Below are 27,140 nucleotides of genomic sequence, written 5' to 3' on the forward strand. Positions count from 1 at the left end.
TCAACCTATCTGTCTATCTATTGTCCAGCTATTCTAAGCATCTAAACCTTGTACCTAATAAAATATCCAACCATCTTCAATCTTTCTATTAGATCTAAAATGCGTTGACTGGTCATAAACTACTTTTCCAATATTTAATACTAGCGGCTTCGCCCCTAGCCTCTAGGGGCTTTGCCCCAAGAGGTGATAAAAAAATTAAGGCGAAATTCGTTAAAGGACCAAGGAAATCTTCAGCAAAAAAAAAAAAGAAAAAAAAAGAAAAAAAAAAGAAAAAAAAAAAAAAAAAAAGAAAAAAAAAAGAAAAAAAATAAGAAAAAAAGAAAAAGAAAAAAAAATGGGGGGGGATTTTTTTGTTTTTGGGGGGGTTGGGGGTGTCCCACCCCCCAAGAAAATAGCTTAAAACCACCACTGGACCAATAGGTACATACCCTGAAGAGTAGAATCCGATCGGTTCAGTGGTTTCCGAGATCTTAAGCTTCAGACAGACGGACTGACGGACGGACAGACATCATTCTACTTTGTATTATAGATAGATATTTTTTCCTTCTCCTGTATCTTGAGTAATATACTGCCTGAAATATATATTTGGCTTGCCAAACTTAAAACAAGTTAACTAAATATTAAAGATGTTATGTTTAAATTTGAATGAATTTTTAGTTCTGATTTTGAATAGATTTGAATTTCAAAGTAATGCTGCTATAAAATATTGTACGTCCTGTATACTTCCTTTATGGTATATTTTTGATTTATAAAACCTTCTCCTTTGATTTTATGTCTTTATGCGATTACGCAGATGTGGTGATATGCGAAAGGAAATACTCCATTTTAGTTTAATTGATTCTCTGTTTTTTCATAAGTTGTCATCCTTGTTTGTTTGTGAATGCAAATTAATTCAGCAAAGGACAAAAACACTAGATAAGGCACAAGGCGTTAAGACGGCACTTTTTGAATATATCTATAGAATAGTTCTTGAGTTTTTTTCATTGTTCCTAAGAATTTTATCAGATTCTATCCATTCTTTACTTTTAAATAAAGAGATAAGAGGTGTGTTTGTCTGTCTATTTTAAACGGTTGATGCTTTACAGTGAAGCTTCTTGTTGGTCAGAGAGTTTTTTTCATTACCAAAACAATTCTCCCCTTATAAAACAGCTGTACTCTGTGAGTCCTTACGATCTACTACATTGCGAAGTAAATTGTATGGTATATCTATTGAAAATGGATTTTTTAGTTCTCTTTACATGGCACTGTCTTAATTTTGTAATTAAGATGTCTTCAAAAAAATGCCTATTACAAGGCAGTATAAAAAAGGGCTGGGACACTATTTTAATCTAATCTGTATGTGTTAATTATAGTTGAGACTTTGGGCCTTATCATTATTGCTTTTATGTGTTCTTTATCAAGCATGCTAGTACAATAAATATATAGGTATAGATGTATAACCCAGACAACTTCTCGGGTCCTTTTCTGTCTGCTAGCAAATTGTTTTTATGTGACTTGGCTGCGTTGATATTTTCGACGCTATTAGCTGATAATCAAAGACCCAATTAAGAGTCGACACAGGGTTTACGGGGTGGGGACATACAGTTATTTAACCCCTCCCCCCTCTATTGTTTTACTGTAATGATAGTACTTTTGCTAGAATCTTCTTTTTTGTCATTATACCAATCAGTACTACCCCTCCTTATTTATCTAATTTTAAAAAAATTATGGCCTTTGCTAGAAACTTTAATCTTGATAACTTTATTGAACCATGCACAACCTAACATAACATAAAAAAGGCACCAAAAATACATTTCAATTATTAGTGGTCCATTTGGAATAAAAGTAAACTATTATTATTACTTTATATTGTATCGGTAGGATCAAAATAACTATTTTAAAAAAAGGAAAATTGCAAACTTTTTCTATGTTTTCTTGGTTAATTTAAGTTTTAAAGAGATGTTCAAGGATAATATTTACTTTGAAATTTTACAAAAATATATTTCATTATAAAAATGACTTGAGGTGGTCAATCCTAGGTCCTGTGATGGTTTTAGGCTTTTTCATTTTAAGATTTCCGTCTTGGAATGGTTTAAAGCAATTTTTCTATTCCCCTCTGCCCCTTCTATTGCAAAGCCCCTAATGCTAGGAGCAAAGCCGCAAGTGTATAATACTATACATAAAAATTATGGGCATGTAGAAGGGGAGTATCTACCCCCCCCCCCCCATTGAAAATGAAATAAGGGAAGATTGCCTTCCTTTATTAATCTTTGATAACCCTGTGCCCGCAACAGATTTAATAACAAGTATCAGGCAAACATAACAGTTAAAATAATTAAAATGAAATAATATTTAAGTCATATAATCCCTTTACTCCTTGAAAACATAACATGCATAAATAATATCTTTACCAGGCTTAGACGCGAATAATTACAGAGGTTTTGTTCAAATAATTAGCAAATTTTTCTTTTCAGACAGGCAAGCAACATCCAATTTACGATAGTGGACCACACATAATACCCCCCATTCTATCATGTTAGCAGAAAGGAAAGTGATATCCAAAGTTTTATAAACATGTTCTCTCTTTCGTAGGCTCACAAACTTTGGGGACTTTAAATTATTCTGGATTTGTTGGTACAAACTACCAGTGTCCAAACTTTTGCACCAATAATTTATCATAATTTAGGGGTTGTACATCAATTTGTAGTCATTTGTCTTTGCCCTAGTTTCCTAAAGTGTACAGCAGATAACCCAATTATTGCAGACCCTTTTTTCAGTTACTCCGGAAATTTGTGAAAACAAAGCGATTTATACATTATACATTCAAAATTTTAAAGTTTAAATTTTTAATTTTCTTTTGGAAGTTTGAAGCTTTTTTTAGCTAATAGTAAATTTCGAGATAGGACGCGGACGCTAGGTACACTTTCGGAAACTAAATTGGAGTTCATCCTAGAGCAGCTCAAATTTCAAGTGGTCATGAGATATTTTATTAATTTTCCTGATATACATATATATCGACATTATGACCAACATCAAGCAAAAATCTGTATGACGCTATTCTAATAATGGCTTTATTGCAATTGAAAAGCCATCTTGTTTTGATTGTTCATTTAGGAGGGAGGGGTAATTGTAATACAGTTCTAGTAAAAGGGATTCTACTGACAGTTTTTATGGTTTTAGTCTAATTTTGGTTAAGCTATTTGCTGTCGAGGAAATAATATCATACAGTTGGCTCTTTCAAATATTACAATTTTTGAAATTGACAAGATTTTGTGATTTTTTTGTGATACTTAAAGTTTGCAGAAGGGTGCATATGGGGTTGTTATAAGAAGGGGTTAATCCCTTTCCCTCTGAATATTTCAGGTGGGATAATTTGAACACCACCCCCATAAAAATGGTTATTTTGGGGGTGAAACAAATATTAGTTGCTAGATACACTCTTACCCTTCAAGAATTTAAAAGCAATTTACTTTTTAAACCATGTAATCGATCCAAAGAAATTTGTCAATGTATTTGTTATTTTTCAGACGAACAGACAGACATTAGTTATAAAGAATCTACGCTATCAAAAACAATGAAAACCAATCTACTAATGTAGAACATAGAATATATTGAAAACTTATAAGTTTAGTAATTATGCGGTTATTTACTTCATTTACTAATATTAATTATTTTCATTTCAAAACATTCCAGATATTGGTTTTCAAAATAAGAACATGTGTATTAAATTAATAGCATTTTTGTAGCATAGCTACTCTTTAATTTAAAAAATAATAGCCAATGCACCTCAAGTTCATAGATAGCACAACAATCCAGGGAGAAAGGAAACATTTATTACACAAGTCCCCAAAGTTTTATAAGACTGTTTTCCTTTCGTTTGCTCAACAACTTTTGGGACTTCTATTGAACTTTGATTGGCTCATTAACTTCAGTATTCAAACGTTTCAACCACTAATTGTAATCTACAGAAGGGATAATTTTGTAGACAGCAACTACAAGCTACAATAAATAAGATTACTAAATTTTCTCGTATTCATTCGAATCCGGTGGATAGGAACCGGTTCTCATCCATACAAAAAAAACTATGTCTAGCATCGTATTATATCCAGCTTTCTACGAATATAAAAATGTACAATCATAAGATTAAAACAAGATTTAATCTTATAACTGTACATTCTATATCCGCGGAAAGCTGTTTATAATACGATGCGAGAATTAACTATTCTTATCATAAAAAAAGTAAAACTCTACTAAAAACGAATACATATAGTCTTATCAAATAAAAAAAAATACCTTTTTATTGATAAAAGTGAGAAAAAAGGGGGCTATCAGTTTGTTTTGAGAAAATTATTATTTGAGAACTTTTAAAATCCAAAGAAAATAAGTTTTTGTTTTCATTTCCCAGGTCTGATGTTGTTCCACACATTAAATTTTTACATTTAACCCTTTACAGACGAACCCAAAAAATTAGATTCATTACCCTAGATGATTAATCACACAATAGTCCGTCCAATTAGAAAGGTAGTTTTTATTCAGTTTTTTTTGTTTATGTTAAGTTACAATTACTTCAATTCCATATACAAGAAACGAAATTGTGGACAATATAATGATGGATTTATTATAACTTGGATCTTACACCAGATTTTCATGTTCTCCAATAAAGCGGGCTAAAGTAACGATTTACCCCTTCACCTTTCTTTACTCCATCCCATCTCTTTCTACTTGATGAACCTAATGACCAATAATTTACATGGAAATAGCAACCTAAATTGACTTGAATCCAATTTAAGATTCTTTGTCTGCAAAGGGTTAAAGTTTAAACTGAAATAAAAATAATTTTTGTTGGATGTGGTGAAAGATTAAAATGTTATTCTTGGGGTGAATTTAGTCTCAGATAATTATTATCATATGAGAAAGGTGTTTCATCAATTAAAAAAAGAAGACATGTTGAAAATAGCAAAATACCAACATTAAAAAAATAGAAATTTAGTTCATGAATTGTAAATAAACTAGCAAATATGAAAATTCTTTTATTATTAAGCAATTTAATTTCAAAGTATATCAAGATCAAATAGAAAGCCAATGAAATGAATTCGAATTTTGCTATTTTTTAGCATACTTAGCAATATATGAACATCATGCATATGAATTCAAATTATTCTTAAGAAAGGAAGAAGTATCAAAGTATGAGAAAAATAAATAATCATTTTCTTATCTAGTTTTCTATTTCATATCCTTTTGTAACCTATATCTGTTTTTATTGGATATAATTCAAATTCATTATTATGAAAATAATTATGGTAGTCAAATGCGTTGATAATATCTTATGAATCCTTTATGGAATTAGAGTCAGTTTTAGGTATACTATAGACCAAAAAAATGTTAATGTCTTATTTCACATAGACGGGATTAAAATTAACTAAAAAAAATTTTTAAAAATTGAATTTATATTAAAAGATTTCTTAAAAAGTTACAGTTAAGCAGTGCAGTCATTTTATATATTCTCTAGGATAGGATTATGAAATGGTAAACCACTACTCTAAATACTTGTTTAATTGGATGTGTTTGTATTTACAACAATAAGACCTCTATAACGGCACACAGTGCCTTCGAAGGTGCTTTGACTTTAGTGTCAGAACCTAAATTGGGACATAGTGCATTTCATTACCCTAGGTTAGGTAACTTCATTTCACTTTTCAATAAAATCTAAAATGCAGCGGTTTTTGAGAAAATTAGATTTAAAAATTTCAAGTTCAATTTTCACCCACTAGGAGTTACCGCATAATCATGACAAGAAAAGCAAAGATTATTTATTTAAAATTTTGAACAACTTTGCTTTTATAAAGTCAGTCATAAAACCTCTCTATATATGATTTATTTAAGGCTGAATTTCCGTGACCTTAGCAAAGCCATTGATAAAAATGGCCATTAATTAACTCACTTCAGGAGTGGTTTTATGAAGTGAGTTAATTAATGGCCATTTTTATCAATGGCTTTGCTAAGGTCACGGAAATTCAGCCTTAAATAAATCATATATAGAGAGGTTTTATGACTGACTTTATAAAAGCAAAGTTGTTCAAAATTTTAAATAAATAATCTTTGCTTTTCTTGTCATGATTATGCGGTAACTCCTAGTGGGTGAAAATTGAACTTGAAATTTTCAAATTTAATTTTCTCAAAAACCGCTGCATTTTAGATTTTATTGAAAAGTGAAATGAAGTTACCTAACCTAGGGTAATGAAATGCACTATGTCCCAATTTAGGTTCTGACACAAAAGTCAAAGCACCTTCATTTGCACTGTGGGCAAGGTTTTGCCTCTGAAAATCTTACGGTGTAGTTATTATATAACATAAGTATTTTGTTAATTGGATGTGTTTGTATTTACAACAATAAGACCTCTATAACGGCAAGGTTTTGCCTTTGAAAATCTTACGGTGTAGTTATTATATCAACATAAGTATTTTGTTATATCAACATTTTACCTAAATTATATTTGTTTATAAACAAGAATTAAGTTTGTACACCCCTGGCTATATTTACTTAGGGACACGAGTATAACACTAGACAATTATGTGTGAGGGGGGGGGGAAGGGATGGAAATGACCCATAATTAGACAAACAATACACTATTGCCTTCTTTATTCTTTGTCAATAGTAAACGAGGTCAATAATGTTTAAAGATAGCGCAGATTTGATTAGTGTTATACATAAGAACAGAAATAAATACACTATATTACTTGTAAACGTGTGTATAAGGCAGGTATTATCCATAAACCGCTTTATAATGCTAGGTAGACTATTTGCTAGGTTACAGTTAATTTACAGGACTCGGTTAATCGAAAGAACGGACAAAGCAAGTTATAGAGTAGCACCATTCTATTAATGAGGTTAAACAGTAGCAATTTAGACTGTATGTATACTTGATAGGAAATTTTAGGCATACAATGGATTGTGTATCAGAAGAAAACTGTTTTTTTTCCTCTAAGTTTTTCCTCTTTTAAATTTTGATGTAAGATGATCTAATAAATGTCATAAAGTAAAGAGCAACTATAATAGAAAGTAATAAGGTTTTGTTGTCTGTAGTTTAAAAGATATACTACTGGAATGATTGAGTTATCCATTTAGGTCATTTTCATATGAGTCTTGGGATGGTTTCAGGCTATTTTTTTTCTTTACCCACCCCTGTGAATATAATGCTTCGAGATGCTAGTAGCGCAAAAGCTGGTTTCTACATATAGTGCAGCAGTAATAAACTTTAAACAATATCTTAGGTGGAAAAGAACAGAAAACTGTACAAAACCTAAGTAATATTCAGTTTATCTAGTGAGAATTAGTATTAGAAAATAATATTATAGGTTTTTACAATACAATAGCACATATAGATTTTATATGACTCAATAAACTAGAAAGAGGCTGTATTTTTAATGGGTTTTAAATGATGATAAATGAATGGATGATATAGTTGACATAAATATAATAATAAATTTTTTCTCAGATATTATATCCCTTCTCCAATGTACCCATTGTCCAATTATCTAAAACAAAGCTTTTACAATGAAACCCAAAATGAAGAACATTAGATTAGAAATAAACCACTAAAGCAAAAACAAAAGAAAAGTATTTTGGAAAATAAATAGTAGAATAGGATCACAGTAAGTGTTAAGTTAGTGCACAAACAAATAAAGGTCACGTTCCTTAGCTTTGTTTGCTTGCACAAACAATGGATTTATTATTACTTGGATTTTACACCAGATTTTCATATTTTCTGATAAAGTAAAACACGCAGTGGGCTAAAAAAAAAGATTTCACCCTTTCACTCCCTTTACTACATCCCTTACCCTCCCACTATATGAAAGAACTGACCAAAAGATGAGTGCCATATTAGCAAGCTAAATTGACGACAATTTTTCCCCTATCATAAATCCACGTATATCTACATTCTACATCCATTGCACAAATACGCAAGAATATATTTGCAGAAACTTTTCCCTGTATGATGAAGATAAAACAAAACAAAGATTTTTCTCATATTATATTCCCTATTTTTACACCATTGTTCACACCCTCCCCTTAACAACTCAAGGAAAGGATTAAAATTAATGTTGAAGATTAATAACAAAATAGATGCAAATGAATTTTTACCATACATTCTCCATGATAGCGGCTGCAGCTTCTGATTGTACATAAAAGCTATCGCTAGCTCGCAGTTTCTGAATTAATGTTTAGTTTTTTTAAGCAGAGTAGCAGGAAATTTGTATTGGTACGGCGGCTGCATATGGTCAATAATGAGGTGCTTAAGCTATAATTGTCAAAACAAATATGGCTGCTGATTCTTCTATAATAAGACTCCTATAAAATTTCACTGTGTATTCTTTTTCCTTAGTAATCCTAGTATGTGTTGAAGTGAAGTGTAGATTCTAATAAAAATAACATTTTTGCAATAACTGTAACTTTTCAGAGGCACGGGGATATGATAATGTAAAATAATCTATTATAACCTAAAATATTTATATGTGGCCATCTCTATTGCAAATTGTGTAACTTGTCGTTTAAGGTTCGAATTCTAGCAAAATACAATATTTATCCTTTTTAGCCAAACATATCTTATATGATAGTTTGTACATTACCATTATTATTTAACTGTGGAAATAATTCTTATTTTTTTTGACTGGTGTAAAAGTGTATACATGACTAAAAATCCTTTTCTGAGAAAAAGTTAAGCCATTACATTTTTATTTGTATGATCCTTATCCTTTATCCCTGAAACAATGAGACATTTGAAAATCACTTGAGAATGTTAATTTGTCAAACATGTGTTTTTACTAGGTAGACTTCTCAATGGGAATAAAATATAATATCATTCCGCTGCGGGAATAAACTGGTTCTTACAGAAATACTGCTCCACACAGAAAAAAAGTATCGTCTCGTATCACAGAAATTTTCAAGGATAACAAAGAAAGAAAGAGAAGGAAATGATGATAAACTATTTAAATTAAAAAAAACCTTTAAAGCTTAACCTACAGATGCCATTTGGCAAAGGGTATCTTAAACAAAAAAAAGCAACAGTCTGTCTTAAATAGCAGCCGAGGAATTCACAATACATATAAATTGAACTATAGAGTAGCTTTGCTACCATTAATTATTTACATGAATTTAATTAACTGTGATAAATGTTTATAGATAGATATAATATAAAAATAGATACATACAAATAGAGAAAATATAGATAGAGAGAGAGAGCAAGGTATGCCTTTCATGACAAGCACTAAGTGTTTCATCACGACTGTTGTTCAACGCTTCAGGGATATAAGAATACATACAAGGTAAATTTAATAAAGCAGCTTATAGTGTCTCCATAAAAATGGGATTAATGTTCCAACTTTTGGCCGAACTATCTCGATTGACGTAATCGGCATAGTTCAGCCAAACGTTTGAACATCTGTCCAGTTTTAGCTGCTTCATTGTTAATTTTTGCCCTAATTATTAATTGTCAAATACTGTCTTTTAATTATAAATAATTATTAAGGGAAGAGAAAGTGAGTTGATCTTTTAAAAGACCATTGTCCTTTCCCTTCCTTGGATAAGACCAAAGGTGTTCTCAGAAATTTAGGTATGTACAGTCAAACACCACTATTTAAAAGTAAAATGGATTTTAAAATCCTATCAGCAAAATATTGTACAATGAAACACTGAAATGAAATCAAAAATTAAAAACTATTCGAGTTGGATAAACAAAGAAGTTTATTTATTCCCTCCCTCGTGTGATATTACTGTATGCGCCCATGATAAACTAAAGTTATTTTGCATGCCTTAAAAAAAACTACAACACAGAATTAAAATAGAGTTTTAACGAAACAGCCAAAAAACTGCAGTTTAAAAGAAAATCGTTTACTTATATTTTTAGGTTAAGGGGTTTGTACTGTTAAATTCTAGGCTATTTTTACTAGATACACCAAAACATTCTGATCATTTTAATAGGAATAAGATAAGAAGGGGAATGTCTCAGCCATAAACCAGTCGCAACTCGCTAATAATCACATTAAAGACTTTGTTAGATAAATAGTACAGTCACTTTATGTAATGTACCACTTACAGAATGCAATAATGGCTTCCCGCGTGAAGTGCATATACAAAAATGACTTCCTACAAAAAAAAATGACCATTGATAGGCCATTGGTCAATTAAAATGTATACTGGCCTATCATTAGTCATTTGTATTGTAGAGGACTTTTTAATAGCCACTATAGGCTGCGTTTCCAATTGACATAATTGTCCTTGTCGGCTTTTCAATAATTTAGCAAAATTATGGGAGTGCAAAAAATTGAGATTAGAATATGCGAGCTCAACATGATGTTCACAATTTTACACTGCCGATACAATTTGCAACCTTTGGGCTTAACAGGGAGTTTGGATAGGTAAATGAACACTAAGATTGAATTGGAATGTTGCCATTTCCTTGTTAACGGGGAAGTACTATGTTAATCTTAAATCTTAACAAATAATACTTCTAGAAACTTTCCCCTTTTAAAAGATTTTTTTTTATGAACATAAGTAGTAAGGGTTTTGGTCTGTAGCTTAAGATTTTGATCAGAACTGAACAGAATGAAATCTCCATTTTAAGGAAGTTACACATAGGTCCCAGGATGGTTTTAGGCTATTTTTCTGCCCCTTCGTATACAGAACCCAGCAGCTATAGTAATAATTTAGGCTATACTCAAAAACAACTATTTTATAAAAATGTCCACTACATTTTTTTAATGTAGCAGCATCGTTTAACAGAACTTAAACAAATAATGCAACACATTTAAAATTTCTTACATCCCAGAGTTCTAAAAAGCACGCACAAACATCCTCACACGCGCGTGCACGCACACACATATTGCAAAAAGTCATGTTCTATTTCATGCACTTTTAAACTCGACTTATTTATTAAATTCATAGCAGGTCTATAACTTGATTTGCACTTCAAAATTAATAAGACAAACTTTACATTCCCAATGATGATTTACAAATTACACCTTCTGTAGATAAAAATTAGTACTTGAAACGTTTGGATAATCAACCTAATGAACCAACCAAGCAAAATATAATAAAGCCAAGGAATAAGAAAACGTTATTATAAAACTTTGGGGACTGATCTTATAAACAGCCCATTGTCCCCTTCCTACCTGGAAGCTTAAGGTGCATCACCAGCAGACATACATACCAAAATTATGTTCACTTATACAGTAGCTTTACTACCAAAAAAGTCTTAAGACAATATATCTTAAGAAAAAGCCAGATTATAATATAATATAAATATGATATGATAAATGGATGATTAATAATAAGATTTTATATATTAAAGGGACACTCTGGGGTTAAAACTTATTTTGTCTACTATCTCTGTAATTAAAGGGTTAGAAAGCTAATTATACTCGACAAAGTATTCTTATTTTACTTTTTAAATAAGAGAGATGGGTTGTCTATTAAACTAGTCCCAATGTTTTTATAATAACCTTTTCTTATTCGTAGTCTTTACAACTTTGGAGACTTTTATTGAATTTTATTGGTTGTTTCATTAAGTTGAGTGTACAAACGATACAAACCAATAATTATAATCTACAGAAGGGGTAATTTTGCGTATCATCAATGGAGATGTACATTATTTTATGGGCCTTTGTTTTATAACTAAGATCACTGTAAATATACATACATCTAATTACTTTATAATATTGAAACATACAAAACCAAATGCACGAAGCTACTTTTACTGTATATTATTTTATATATAGTTATATGTCTATATATATTTATGTGTCAAATAACTAAACGAATGATAATAAATGAGATAATGGAAAGAGTAGCCACCCATTATAGGAGGGATATGGATACATTTTCTAAAAAAAAACTTTGAATAATAAACTTATGATAAGAGCTTTTTTAGTAGCGCAGCTGCTCTGTAACTAGGTTGTTTTAAGAATCTTTAAAGAAGCCCTGTAAAAATGGCTACTCAATTAAAAAAGTAGTAAGGTTTTTTTGTCTGTAGCTTAAGATTTCAATAACTAATAAACAGTTATCTATTAGCTTTATATAGGTCCCGGATGGTTTTAGCCTATTTTATTTTTAGATTTTGGTCTTAGAATTGTTTTGTTTGATCTTTTTGAACATATTTTTTAGAAATTTCTTTTTGCTTTACGAGATATGGAATATCCTTGTTCAATTTATTTTTAGAATACTTATTTTTTCTATAATTATGACATCTTATGTAAAAGTTATTATTTGGTTGATTAATATAATAATATAAATATAATATATTTATATATTTAAAACTTTTTCTGGCTGTTAGTAATTTCTCATTAGAAATTGATTAATAAACTAGAAAGTTTCATAAGTAACGCAGTAATAAAACTAATTCAAAGGTCACACAAATAGTATTCTTTGTTTTTATGGCAGGAGTTGTCAATAAGACAAAATAATTCTTACATATTTTTTATACCTAATTCTTTCATATTTGTTGAAAAGTTTGAATACTACTAGATTGAACCATCCAATCAAAATTAATTTTTTTATCTTTTGAAAAATACTAATAATTTTATATAATTTCAGGGAAGTCCATATGGAGGTATGAAGGAAGGAGGAGCGGATGGAATGGGATGGTCCAGTTCTACTCTTCCACACTCGGGTTACTACTCTTATGATCATTCATCTTTGGCTGCTTATGGGTAAGTTTGAAAAATCTTCTCTTATGATTATTCTTCTTCGGCTGCTCATGGGTAAGTTTATGAATTCTACTCTAATAATGATTACTCCAAGGCTGTTTTTAATACCTTAGCCTGTCTACATTTAATACATCTTACAAAAGTTACTATTCTTGTTACAAAAGATGCTACTCTTATTATCATTTCTCTTATGGATAAGTTTAAATGTTTGAGAATTCTACTCTTATTATTATTTCTCTTATGCATGATTTATACCTTAGCCTTTTTATTTTTTATTTTGTTTACCTGAATATATGCTACTCATATGATTAAACTTGTTACTATTCCTCTTATTCTACTCTTATGATTATTTGTCTTTGATTATAATAGCTTTTTAATTTTTTAGTAAAATTAACATTCTTCTTTTCTTTAAAATTTTATCCAGTATCTATAAAAAGATGTTAGTTTAAGTTATTTTTCAATTAGAGTTTTTTTTTTAATTCTAGAAATGAACATTTTTTGGGCTCTTAAGCCTATCCCCAAATTTCTTTCCTTCATAATTTTTTTCTTTGTTGATACTAAATGACTTAGCTGGCACAATATGACTGCGGGGGGTCCCTAAACTCACCCTTCCTATGGTTTTTCAGTGGGTGTGGGCTTCCAACTGCAAATCCAGACCAAAATATTACAAGCGTCCTAAAAATAACATTCAATGTTGGTGCTCTGTAATTAATGTTTATGATCCTCATACCAGAGTGACCCAAAGATCAGTGAGGATACAGTCTCTATTATTTCTACGCAGTTTTTCTCTGCGCAAGGTTTCTTCAGCAGACCATAGTACACCAACAAACACAAAACACAGGATTGCTTCTACTAAGATTTATTTGCTATTACTAAATGTAAAGTGCTTAACTAAAAATTAAATTTACTAAATATGTCATAGGACTTTAGAAATGCCTGTCACTTATTAGATTTTGCTACAATAACCCCAAACCTTTCAATAGCTAAGTGGGGGTGTATTTACCTAAAGATCTGGAGAATGTAAATGAAAGATGGTTAATGGTCGCAGAAAAAGGGGAAAGGGGCTGGAAAATCAAATAAAAGTTATAAAAGATATGTAACACTAACAGACAGAGAAAGTGATAAAATAGAGCGGTAACTTTTTAGACAACTTTTTTTCTCAATTTTATTTTCAGCAAAAAGTTTTAGTTTTAAAAGTAAACTAAACTTATGGATTAGAATACGTGGATATTATAAGAGATTCTCGCATACCCTAATAAAATGTTTCACTCAGCTGGCTAATATAACGATACACTACACTCCCATACCCACTCATGACCAAGGAGGAACGTATAGACCAATATCTAAGGACTATATTAGCAACCTAAATTGACGATCTAAAATTCCCCTGTCTAAATATCCACGTTTTTTATATACATGTTCAAACATTACTTTGAAATATATGGCGGAGAGAGAGAGAGAGAGAGAGAGATAAGCTGCGTAGGTACTGCACATTGTTGAGTGATGGACGTACTCACACGATTAAATTGTTTAGGAGTTTCTCAACTAAAAACTTCTCCATCCTTTAAAATTTCAATGCTTACAGCTGCTTTTTTTAATGGTTACTTTTTTACATCTTTAAAGCTAAGATATGATCAATAGAATCATGAAAATTGTGGATTATATAAATAAAACAAGGACAATTATATCAAAATTTAGCGTAGCAATATAATCCAACAGTAATTTTAAAGAAAGAGATTTGTATTCTCAAAAATGATTATAAAATATACATATAATAAATAATATTTAGGTCTTTTAGATTTATTTTTAAGCAATGTTTTTAAATCAGTCAACAAACAAGGAATTTACAGCCAATATGGTAACGATTTAATAGTAACTGAACGTCGAACGGACATACATGATTTTTAGAGAAGCTAATCTTATTGAAAATTTTGTTTTGTTTTTGAATTATTATAAAGGTTTAGCGATTATCAAAATTTAAAACTTGATTTTTCAAATATGGATGTTGTTTTTACTTTTTAATATTTTGTACAGCTATTCTTATTTTGCAAGTTAATGACTCTTTCAAATTTGAAGTGGAATTTATGGCGAAATTTATTTTAACATAACAAATACAAAATGCTTACAAAGGAAGCGCAACAATTAATGTAATGGCTAATTAACCCTGTATTATAGAGTTGCTACACTACTACACCCTGTAATAATGTAGATTGTTTACATACCCTGGCTAATTATTCTGTATTATAGAGTTGCTACACTACTACACCCTGTAATAATATAGATTGTTTACATACCCTGGCTAATTAACCCTGTATTATAGAGTTGCTACACTACTACACCCTGTAATAATGTAGATTGTTTTCCTACCCTGGCTAATTAACCCTGTATTATAGAGTTGCTACACTACTACACCCTGTAATAATGTAGATTGTTTACATACCCTGGCTAATTAACCCTGTATTATAGAGTTGCTACACTACTACACCCTGTAATAATGTAGATTGTTTACACACCCTGGCTAATTAATCCTGTATTATAGAGTTGCTACACTACTACACCCTGTAATAATGTAGATTGTTTACATACCCTGGCTTATTAACCCTGTATTATAGAGTTGCTACACTACTACACCCTGTAATAATGTAGATTGTTTACATACCCTGGCTAATTATTCTGTATTATAGAGTTGCTACACTACTACACCCTGTAATAATGTAGATTGTTTACATACCCTGGCTAATTATTCTGTATTATAGAGTTGCTACACTACTACACCCTGTAATAATGTAGATTGTTTACATACCCTGGCTAATTATTCTGTATTATAGAGTTGCTACACTACTACACCCTGTAATAATGTAGATTGTTTACATACCCTGACTAATTATTCTGTATTATAGAGTTGCTACACTACTACACCCTGTAATAATGTAGATTGTTTACATACCCTGGCTAATTATTCTGTATTATAGAGTTGCTACACTACTACACCCTGTAATAATGTAGATTGTTTACATACCCTGGCTAATTATTCTGTATTATAGAGTTGCTACACTACTACACCCTGTAATAATGTAGATTGTTTACATACCCTGGCTAATTATTCTGTATTATAGAGTTGCTACACTACTACACCCTGTAATAATGTAGATTGTTTACATACCCTGGCTAATTATTCTGTATTATAGAGTTGCTACACTACTACACCCTGTAATAATGTAGATTGTTTACATACCCTGGCTAATTATTCTGTATTATAGAGTTGCTACACTACTACACCCTGTAATAATGTAGATTGTTTACATACCCTGGCTAATTATTCTGTATTATAGAGTTGCTACACTACTACACCCTGTAATAATGTAGATTGTTTACATACCCTGGCTAATTAACTCTGTATTATAGAGTTGCTACACTACTACACCCTGTAATAATGTAGATTGTTTACATACCCTGGCTAATTAACCCTGTATTATAGAGTTGCTACACTACTACACCCTGTAATAATGTAGATTGTTTACATACCCTGGCTAATTAACCCTGTATTATAGAGTTGCTACACTACTACACCCTGTAATAATGTAGATTGTTTACACACCCTGGCTAATTATTCTGTATTATAAAGTTGCTACACTACTACACCCTGTAATAATGTAGATTGTTTACATACCCTGGCTAATTAACCCTGTATTATAGAGTTGCTACACTACTATACCCTGTAAAAATGTAGATTGTTTACATACCCTGGCTAATTAACCCTGTATTATAGAGTTGCTACACTACTACACCCTGTAATAATGTAGATTGTTTACATACCCTGGCTAATTAACCCTGTATTATAGAGTTGCTACACTACTACACCCTGTAATAATGTAGATTGTTTACATACCCTGGCTAATTAACCCTGTATTATAGAGTTGCTACACTACTACACCCTGTAATAATGTAGATTGTTTACATACCCTGGCTAATTAACCCTGTATTATAGAGTTGCTACACTACTACACCCTGTAATAATGTAGATTGTTTACATACCCTGGCTAATTAACCCTGTATTATAGAGTTGCTACACTACTACACCCTGTAATAATGAAGATTGTTTACATACCCTGGCTAATTAACCCTGTATTATAGAGTTGCTACACTACTACACCCTGTAATAATGAAGATTGTTTACATACCCTGGCTAATTAACCCTGTATTATAGAGTTGCTACACTACTACACCCTGTAATAATGTAGATTGTTTACATACCCTGGCTAATTAACCCTGTATTATAGAGTTGCTACACTACTACACCCTGTAATAATGAAGATTGTTTACATACCCTGGCTAATTAACCCTGTATTATAGAGTTGCTACACTACTACACCCTGTAATAATGTAGATTGTTTACATACCCTGGCTAATTATTCTGTATTATAGAGTTGCTACACTACTACACCCTGTAATAATGTAGATTGTTTACATACCCTGGCTAATTAACCCTGTATTATAGAGTTGCTACACTACTACACCCTGTAATAATGTAGATTGTTTACATACCCTGGCTAATTAACCCTGTATTATAGAGTTGCTACACTACTACACCCTGTAATAATGAAGATTGTTTACATACCCTGGCTAATTAACCCTGTATTATAGAGTTGCTACACTACTACACCCTGTAATAATGTAGATTGTTTACATACCCTGGCTAATTATTCTGTATTATAGAGTTGCTACACTACTACACCCTGTAATAATGTAGATTGTTTACATACCCTGGCTAATTAACCCTGTATTATAGAGTTGCTACACTACTACACCCTGTAATAATGAAGATTGTTTACATACCCTGGCTAATTAACCCTGTATTATGTGTTGTGCATTTACTAAAAATACAAACAGATTTATGAATTTACAAAGCAGGGAAACGGGGATAGGACAATCGACCTCAAAAAAAAAGTAAGTCATATGGGAATTGAATAAAATGGGATGTTGATATAATTTACCCAGCTAATTGGAAAGTTATTATACATTCATTTAGTACATTGATTCAAAAAAACCAAAACTAAAAGTGTCCAAAGACAATAATAATTTTGAAATAAATTAAAGGAACAGCAAGCTTGCCGTATATTGTGACATTTTGTTATTATTTTGTGTGTTGTTATTTGTGTTAAATAAATGTAAATAATTAAATTTAAAGAGTAATTATTTTGGCAATACACAACTTTGCATTCTAAACAGATATATTTATTACATACGAACACAGAAAAAGATACACAAAAAAAAACATCTTTGTTCTTTCCCTAAAAGTGAAAGTCGAACAAAGAAGCCCCCGCCCCTCTCTTGCTATTTGATTTAATTGTAAATATGGAATAGGAGTTTTTCCTATGTATGTTCGTTGATGTGGCCATACCCTGCGGTGCCTATACCTACAATGCCCATGAGTGATTCCCAATATAACCAAACCTAAACTAACCGAACCTAACCCAATAAAAAAACAACTGATAGGTTTGTGTGTTTTGTATAAGCAACTTTTGTCTACAAGTCCTTATAAAATCTAGAACATATTTCGCCTGTTAGTGTTCATAGGCTAAGGCATTCCCGACTAATGCATTTTTAACAACTTATTTTATTTAGTTTAATGTTTTGAAGTTGGACCATCAAACTTGTTTTTGGAGATATTTTTCCCTGTTTTAGCTATTATGCTGTAGAGTCCTAATATTTCATATCTACTAAGTATGGCTAGAGACAGTAAAAAAATGTACATCCTGTTAAACTTTTGATCTGCTCTTATATCGACAAAATACAATTAAGTTTTGAAATTTTAACATTTGATGGAAAAAGGTTTAATGTAAGTCAATAAATGGAATAAAATGATAACAGGTAATCTTTTCCAGTATGGCTTCGAATCTCATGCATACTGAAAATCCATGTATAGCATCGTATTACAGACAAATTTCCACGATCAATAAAATTAAAGTCATAAAATCAATTCCAGTTTATTTTTTTATTTTAATATCCGCGAAAAAATGTCTATATAAAGTAATATAGTAGAATGTTGATAATATATCAGTTATGGCAACTCTTATGAACTTTGAAATAGTCGACATCAAGCATTGAAATAGTAAGTCATCAAAATACCTCCATATTTAACAGGATACATGTATACTGCATTATAGAGAACCCAGAACACATATTTTGTCGTCGTTTAAGTGCGTCTAGTTGGTCATTTTTGGCGCGCAAACCATTTTTAGGCCAACACCATTGGTCGATGTGGTTATTTCGCGCCACTTTTTCGCCCCAGGCCTAAACGAGAAAAGGGGGGGGGGAGACATTTGGGGAGAGAGGAGAGAGTGGGGTGGGAAAAGCATCTAATCTACGTTTGTATATGTGTATGTTTTTAAGTATTTAAAAAATGGACGGCCAAATTTTTATGCCGTGTCTAACATGGGGCCTCGCCTTACAATATTACTTTTGTTATAAAAATTAGCTAAACATCTGAGTAATTATAGTAAGGTTGCGTTTTAAATAATATATGAGGTTCTAGTTTAGTGGAAAAACGCCATTAATTACAAATACTTTTTTTCTAATTAGATCTTCATAAGAAGGAAACTTTCTTTTCAGTGCATTTATGATATAAAATAACAGATATACCTATCTTAGTAGCTCACAAAAAGATTATAAGATAATAGGTATACATTGTTACCATACAGACTAAATGTACAATGCATTGGTTTATATTTTTCATTAAGTATACTTATAAGTTTATATCGCAATTTCACACAAAGTACCTTATTGAACACCTATAACCCCCCCCCCCCCTCCTTAAAAAAATATAAAACATTGAGGGGAGGGGGAGGGGTTATTTGTTCGTTTGCTTGTTTATTACTTCATTCCAGGTTAGGTTAGGTTATATTTGGTCTAGGGAAAAGAACCTCTAACCTCCCCCCCCCCCCCCCCTCCTCCCGACTAAAGTAAAGGAGATATCAGTACTCAACAGACACTTCGAGTAAAAGCACTTCTTTCTTAAAAAGCAAAAGAAACTAAAACCGCCATTTTTTCAGGTATGGCAGCGGTTATGACCTGGCGGCCCGACGTAAAAACGCCACCCGGGAGTCTACAGCAACCCTGAAGGCGTGGCTGAACGAGCACAAAAAGAATCCATACCCAACCAAAGGAGAAAAAATTATGCTCGCCATCATTACAAAGATGACTCTGACACAAGTAAGTTTCTCTATTCTTAAACTTTATCAATAAAAATGTCAGCCGTTTTCAGGATCTTGAAAAGCTTGCAAAAAAAACAGAAAACTACTTAAATATGTCTAATACGTGCTTTTTATTTTCTAAAGAAAAACTATTTTGAAAAAGGAGGGCTGCTGACTCTCCTTAACTTCAAATTATTTTTCTTCAATTGTCAATAGTTGTTTTCAAATAAAATCAAGAGAAAAATCCGCAAAAATAACTAAAATCTAAAATTGCAGGTTTCCACGTGGTTCGCGAATGCGCGGCGCAGGTTGAAGAAGGAGAACAAGATGACGTGGGAGCCCAAGAACAAGCTCGACGATGATGACGTAGATGTCAGCGATGATGACTTGGACAAAGATGATTACAGAGGCGATAAGACAGGTAATACAGATATGGTTATGTATCTTAAAACAAGTCAAAAGATGGTTCGGGCTTTGGTTAGGAGTCGTTTATATAAGATCTAAGATACAAGCGGAACCCTTCTAGTCAAAGATGGGCTAGAAGAATAGCTTTAAACCATCCCAAATCTAAAAATAAAATAGGCTAATACCATCAAATGTGAAGCTAATCTAAAATAGAGAACCCAATCGATTCAGTAGTTATTGAGATCTGAAGATTCAGACCCTTACTGCTTCATAGAATAGGCTAAATCTGTTAGAAATACAGACGAATGTACATACACTAATAGTAGAGTAGCTGCATAACTTTTAAAAAAATGGTTTCTTGGAATTAATCTCGTAATAATAAAGAACTTTAAATGTCTTAATAATTGCAACATTTACTTTTCGCAACTGGGGCATAATAAAGCCATTTCTTGCAACAACAAAAAAACAAGAACAACTTTAATAGGAGTAGAGTGTTATAATAATATTAAACTTTAAATAAAACGTTTTTTTAAAAGCTCATTTAATGCAGGGAGGAAGGGGACATTTATTACACTAGTTCCCAAAGTTTTGGGAGTTTTATTGAATTTTAATTGGTTGAATCAAGTTGAGTGTCCAATCGTGTCAACCAATAATTGTAATCTACAAAAGCGTAGTTTTGTGTATCATCATTCGGGATATGCATCAATTTATTGGCCATTGATTTATCCCTTTAGGTACCTTTATTTGATGTCAAGAAATCAAGTTTACAACTAATAAACTAATAATAAATTGTAATCATTTCGAATTCAATTTTGTATTCTAACCTACGGTAAAGCAAGTCCTATTTATAGGGAAGCCTCGCTGTTTAAAATTGCAATAATTCTCCAGATTTAGATCTAGATTTACAGTGATACCAAAAACTGGGAGGGAGTAGACAATGGCTTTTAAATTAATCTTCATCCTTTCTTCCACTTAATATTTGTTATACCAAAGGATTTACAAAATTTGAGGGTGTGTTATTAATTTATCTTCCATAATCATATTCCTTTCTCCCTGGGAAAAACTAAGTATTACTTTACCTTTTTAAGTCTCATCTTGCTTTTCTTTCCCCTTTATTTAAAGCAATTTAGGAAGGGAAGGGATAGTGGATGGTGAATTATACTGGTACACAAAGTTTTATAAACCCTTTCTCTCAAAGATCATTGGCTTAACATTTGGATTAAATCTATCGTATTAGCAGTGTTCAAACATTTCATCCGATTCAATCTACAGAAATGGTAATTTTGTTTATCATCATGGTCTGTAATCCAATGTCTTATCCCTTAAGATCCCTGGCTAAAATGGTATTGAATTTTGTGACATGTTTTGTTGTAGGGCACAAAAACTTTTTCAGCAGAAAAGAATTAGAATTATAAAAAATGGTTTCAGATAGGTTGATTAAGGGTTATAATTACGTTGAGCTTTCTTTATAAGATTAAGAAAAGATAGAACATACTGGTTCTATTTGCTAATTAAAATAGGCACACTGTAAGAAAGAAAATCAATTCCCATATTTGTTTTTATGAATATAATACCCCATCCACGGTTAAAATGAGGCTTATCTACAGAATTTTGTCATTCTCTTTCCACCAATATATCCACGGTTTAGTGGCCGAATATAGACAGGGATAATGGAAACCTTTATCTACACAATTTTGTTTTTCTTCATTAGAACATTATGCTTTTAAATACTAAGAGAAACTAAAAGACAATCAACTCTTTAATCACAAGACCTTTGTCTAGGGCTCTTTACTAGAATAGTAATTAGTTATATGCAAAATCGATTTGCCCATATTAAAAGGGGTAAGGAGGGAAATATAGCCTAAAACCATCCTATGACTTAAATTTATATGAAAAACCTTCAACAATCCTGGGACCTTTGTGAAGCCTTTCTAAAATGAAGAGCTCAATAAGTTCAGTAGTTAGGATTACCTATCCATCCACTCCTGCATATCAAGATCTACAGCGTGCTAATTAACGACAACAAAATTTCCTGAAAAATTTCAACTTTTTTTCTCGTGTGGACTATTAAAACTTTAATGTCTTTGGACAGTGGTTGTAAATCCTATTGGAAAGGGGGTTTTCATGTTGGCCAGGATCGGCAGCCGCATCCATTCGCCTTCCCATACAAATATGCCGCAAAAAAATCCTTAGCGAATTAGGCTAAACTTAAATGCTTCTAATTTAGAACTTTTAAAATTATTACACTAGAATGTTTTAGCTTTTATCCTTTTATGAATTTTCATATGGCAAAAAGTTAGCAATCGGTTGCAAATCTGTTTTTTGTCAAAATTCGCAGTCCTACAATTTGCAACCAGCCGCCAAACTTACGGCTGCCGAACCTTGGTTTAGGGGTTCAAAGTTGAAACCATTTTTACTCCCTTTTTCCCTCTTTCTCTCTTTCGCTCTCTCTCTCTTTCTTTCTTTCTTTTTCTATCTGCTTCAAGATAGCAATTATAGTTTTGTTGGAATTGATTGTCAGGATTGATAACCTTCCTATTTCTATTTAAATTGGTATAAATTTAACACTGATCTTGGCATTTATTGTTTCAACAAAAAAAATACCTTAGTTTCATTTCGCTTAAAGATTCGCTTGTTTAACGTATTTTTGGATGCACAGCTACTATATAACTTGGTTGACTTAGTCATTAATTTCTAGCGGCTGCGCCCCTACCATTATTTATTGCAAAAAATAGCCTAAAACCACACCCAGACTTTTTTTTAACAAAAAAAGTTTGAAACTATCCCAGGATCTATAAGAAGCTTCACAGTAAAGAAAGACCAATTCGGTTCAGCGGTTAGCGAGATCCTTCGCTACAGAAAAAAAAACTTACTGCTTTATATTACTCATAATAACTAACATAAAAGGGATGTGTTTTCATTGTTTTTGGATGGACTTTAAAAATTGAGATTTTGTTTTGATTTGTTGTTAACTTATTGATTATAGAGACTAGCGGTCACGCCTCCAGCTTCTAGGGTCTTTGTATTATATGGGGGGGGGGGGAAATAACCTAAAAGACTAAAACCATCACAGAGTCTATGTAAAGCTTACCTAAAATATAAAGAGAACCCAATCGGTTGAATAAAAATTTAGATATTAAGCTTCAGAGAAAAAAATCCTTAATATATACTTTATACAATAATATAAAAAGTTGATTTTAAAAAGAATTTTTATATTCAAATAATTGAAAATATTATCAAACCTTATAACAGTAAAACATGTTTAATAGCTACCACTAATGAAGACTAAGAGAGTTATTTTATCCTGCGACATCTATTTTTACTTTTATTAGTCGCGCGGCCTGTGTCATACAATAAAACTTTTAATGCCGTCATTTAAAACTTAATATGGCCTATAAAACCGGCCTTTTGAGGGTTGGGGGACACTCAAATTTATATGTATATTATTCATTCTAGTATGGCTTCGAAACCGATTGCTGTCCACTGGATCAGAACAGGTTCTCAGTCATACTGAAAAATCATAAATAGCATCGTAATACAGACAATTTTCCACAAATATTAAAATAAACATAAAACATAAAATCAATTTTAGTTTTGTTAGTCCTGAAGACCGAGGCTTATAATTTTTCATTTTAATATCCGCGGAAAGCTGTCTATAATACGCTGCAATGAATAACTATTATAGTACACCTTAAATACTTTCATAAATTATATTTGTTTAGTCAAAGTTTTGTAGCCGCACCGCTCAACTTTTAGAGGCGTAGCTACTCTATATTAATGGAAAATATTGTACGTACCGTCTATCATCAGTAAAGATAAAATTGCCTAATACAGAATGATTGATAATTGTCCATTTTGCGACATTTTTCTGGCGATTGAGTATTTTTTAATATTTCACATGGTATTTTTATTAAAACTTACTCTTCTTTTCTACTTTGAAATTTGTTGGATTGTTAATGCTGCGCCGCTACTTATGATCCAAATCGTCTTTGTTATATAGAAAGACATATTAAATTTGCAGTTTTTTATATGGCAAATTACTTTATTATCATTGCTGCGCTAATATATCAAATTATCCTTGTTAAATAGACATATGTTGTAAAAATGTGGCGCCCCAGCGCATCAAACCATTTCAAATGCGCCTGCACGCACGGTTCTGACGCGCGTGCAGTGAAAGGGATAAATTATTGATGAAAAAATGTAGAAAAAGAATAAGATATATCACATACGCTTATCGGAGGTTATGAGTTCAAATCTCGACTATAACTATGACGTCAAAATTTGAAGCAGAATACAGACATTAAAAGTAAGAGTAGAGAGTGAATACCTTGGCCGAAAACAAGATCACAATATCACTTCAACGGGTTGGTCGTCTACAATATTAGGAATCTTAAGAGATAAGACAATGGACGAAAAAATGTTGTACATCCCCAATGATGATAGACAAAATTACTCCTTCTGTTTATTACAATTTTAGTAGAACCCAAAATTTTTAAGCCAACGAAAAGGATAATTAAATTATAAAACTTGGAATGTTCTGCAAGAAAATTTTTTAACTATCTATCCAAATCTATGTCCTGTGTGCATTTTTTGATACCTAGTAAATTAATTGTAGAAATATTGTGTGACTTTTCAAGCATATCTGTAACATCCAGAGAACATGATAAAAATTTAACAATACAAATTAGATTTTAAACAAGAATGTTAGATTGAAATGTCGCGGAGTTTTAGAATATTTATATTTCAATATTTGTTGCAATGTTAATCTTAACGGAATCCTATTCTATGAAGTAGAAAGCTTTTTTGTCTGAAGATTAAGATTTCAATAACTACTGAACTGATTACATTCTTCTTTTTAAAGAAGCTTAACATAGGTCCAGGTGTGGTTTTAAGCTATTTCATTTTTAGATTTAAGTCTTGGGATGGTTTTAGGCAAGTTTTTTATCTTTCCCTTCGAATTCAGAGATGCTGGTATCCCTTTAAAGTACATAAAAAGTAAATTTGTTAAAAGCAGATTTTTTTTCAGATTTGGATGGGCGTAGAGACGACGACAAAGAAGGTATCCCCCTGCCCCCCAGCAAACCAAAAATATGGTCCATGGCGGAACTTGCCGTTTGCAAAACACCGCCGCCTCCCGGCTCAGCGGCCTGGCAACAAATGGCGGCGGCCAACGGAAGCGGCGCTGCAACCAGCATGAATGGTGGATACGGCGATAGTGGTATGGTTGACGCTTCAATGGGTGGCGTTAGGGGATCACCGATTTCGGCCGCCTCGGCGGCCCATCATCGGTCGCAACAGCCGCAGCACGCCGGTATGTATACGCTCGCAGGCGGCAACGGCGGAATGTCACACCCACACAATAATCTTTCCTACACAACGCCCGAGAAGGTTGGGCGGACTGACTTACAGGCGGATACACCGCCCCAAACTCCGCCCAATAATAATAAATTAATGCCGCTGAACAGCCACCAACAACCAATGTCCATGGGGAGCGGCGGCAGTCATATGGGACAAGGACAAATGCACGGTGTGGGCGGGGCAGCAGCTAACAATGTGATAAATCCAGTAACAGGTATGGCGGAATCATTATCCAGATACCAGCACCATCCGTACGGCGGGTATCACAGCCACCATAGCCCTCTGGATGCCGCCGATGGCGGTATGTCCGGATCTGCGGGCTATCATGCGGATCATTCGCACCAACAATACGACTCTTTAGCCGCCATAACCGCGGAGGATTGTTATAATAGCTGATTTAACAGCCGCCTTTTACTTATTACAACAACAAAAAACATTTGTAAAAATTAATAAAAATTAACAAGAACAAAAATGTTATATACGTTACATAAAAGTGATTTTACAAACATTCCCCTAAACTATAGAACAGACTAAAAATATATTTGTCAGTTATTGTTATAAAGAAATTGTAAAAAGAAACAATGGAAATTTGTGATGTAGATATTTAAAAATTATTTAAGTAAAATTTAAATTTTTGAATAAAGTAAGCTATAGAATTAAGAATTTTAAACTTTTTAATAAAGATTTTAGATTTTTTGTTTCTTTAGTGAAAAAAAAGTCATATTTTAGGTGCCAAAATTATGTATAATCCTTACATTTTGTATATAAAAATTCTTATTTATTAATTTTGATTAAATTTTAACTAATTTTATAATAACTCCAAAGGGTTCTTTTAAAAAAATTCACCTCATATCTAGATTTTTAATATTTTTTACCTTTTTTTTAGCTCTTAAAATAAAAGTTTTATTTTAAATATTTAAAAAACTGGATTCAATTTAATTTTTACTGTAATCGTATTGCTGCTTAACCCCATTACGTAAAATTAATTTTTCCACGAGTGAACATAAATCTTAAAGATAGGGAATATTTTTAGAAATTAATTTTGGCAAGTGTGGCAAGTCAGGCAATCTGGTAATATTCATGAATAGCAAGGATGGGTATTATGCAAAAACAGACAAAGATAGAAAAAAATTATTCCCTTTCTTGACTCTTTTTAAGATAGAGAAAGATAATAGGGAATCATAGAAAAATTCTATTACCTTTTTCCATTTGTCCCTATCATTTTAAAATTTTGAATTTTAAGGGCATACAGAAAATTTGTATTGTGTGTTCTACGACTTTGGGGGAAATTTTATCTTTAGAAAAAAACATTGCCTTTAACTTTACAGACCTTCAAACTCGATTCAAATTGTGCGTTAGCTATCAATGTTATTGTTACCAAAATTTTTAAAATTTTTTAATCAAAAAGATTTTTGTTTTGACTTGCGGAAAAATTAGCGGCAATACACTTTTACTTTTTGCTTCTTAGGCAAGCCGCAATATACTAAAATTTTAATTAAAAAA

The 27,140-nt window shown here is 31.8% G+C and overlaps 1 protein-coding gene across 1 annotated transcript in view; it reads left to right on the forward strand.

The window, feature by feature from the left end:
* LOC145321846 (uncharacterized) overlaps window positions 1-26,280 on the forward strand; it is an 83,407-nt gene extending 57,127 nt beyond the window's left edge. The window contains exons 2-5 of the mRNA XM_080163479.1: window positions 12,569-12,684; window positions 19,734-19,893; window positions 20,151-20,295; window positions 25,306-26,280. Coding sequence (XP_080019605.1) covers window positions 12,569-12,684; window positions 19,734-19,893; window positions 20,151-20,295; window positions 25,306-26,033 — 1,149 coding nt within the window. The 3' untranslated portion in view covers window positions 26,034-26,280. The remainder of the gene's footprint in view (window positions 1-12,568; window positions 12,685-19,733; window positions 19,894-20,150; window positions 20,296-25,305) is intronic.
* The last annotated feature ends 860 nt before the right edge of the window (window positions 26,281-27,140 follow it).

The sequence above is a fragment of the Acartia tonsa genome, chromosome 6 (assembly GCF_053477335.1).
Source record: "Acartia tonsa isolate MP-2025a chromosome 6, ASM5347733v1, whole genome shotgun sequence".
NCBI classification, from domain to species: domain Eukaryota; kingdom Metazoa; phylum Arthropoda; class Copepoda; order Calanoida; family Acartiidae; genus Acartia; species Acartia tonsa.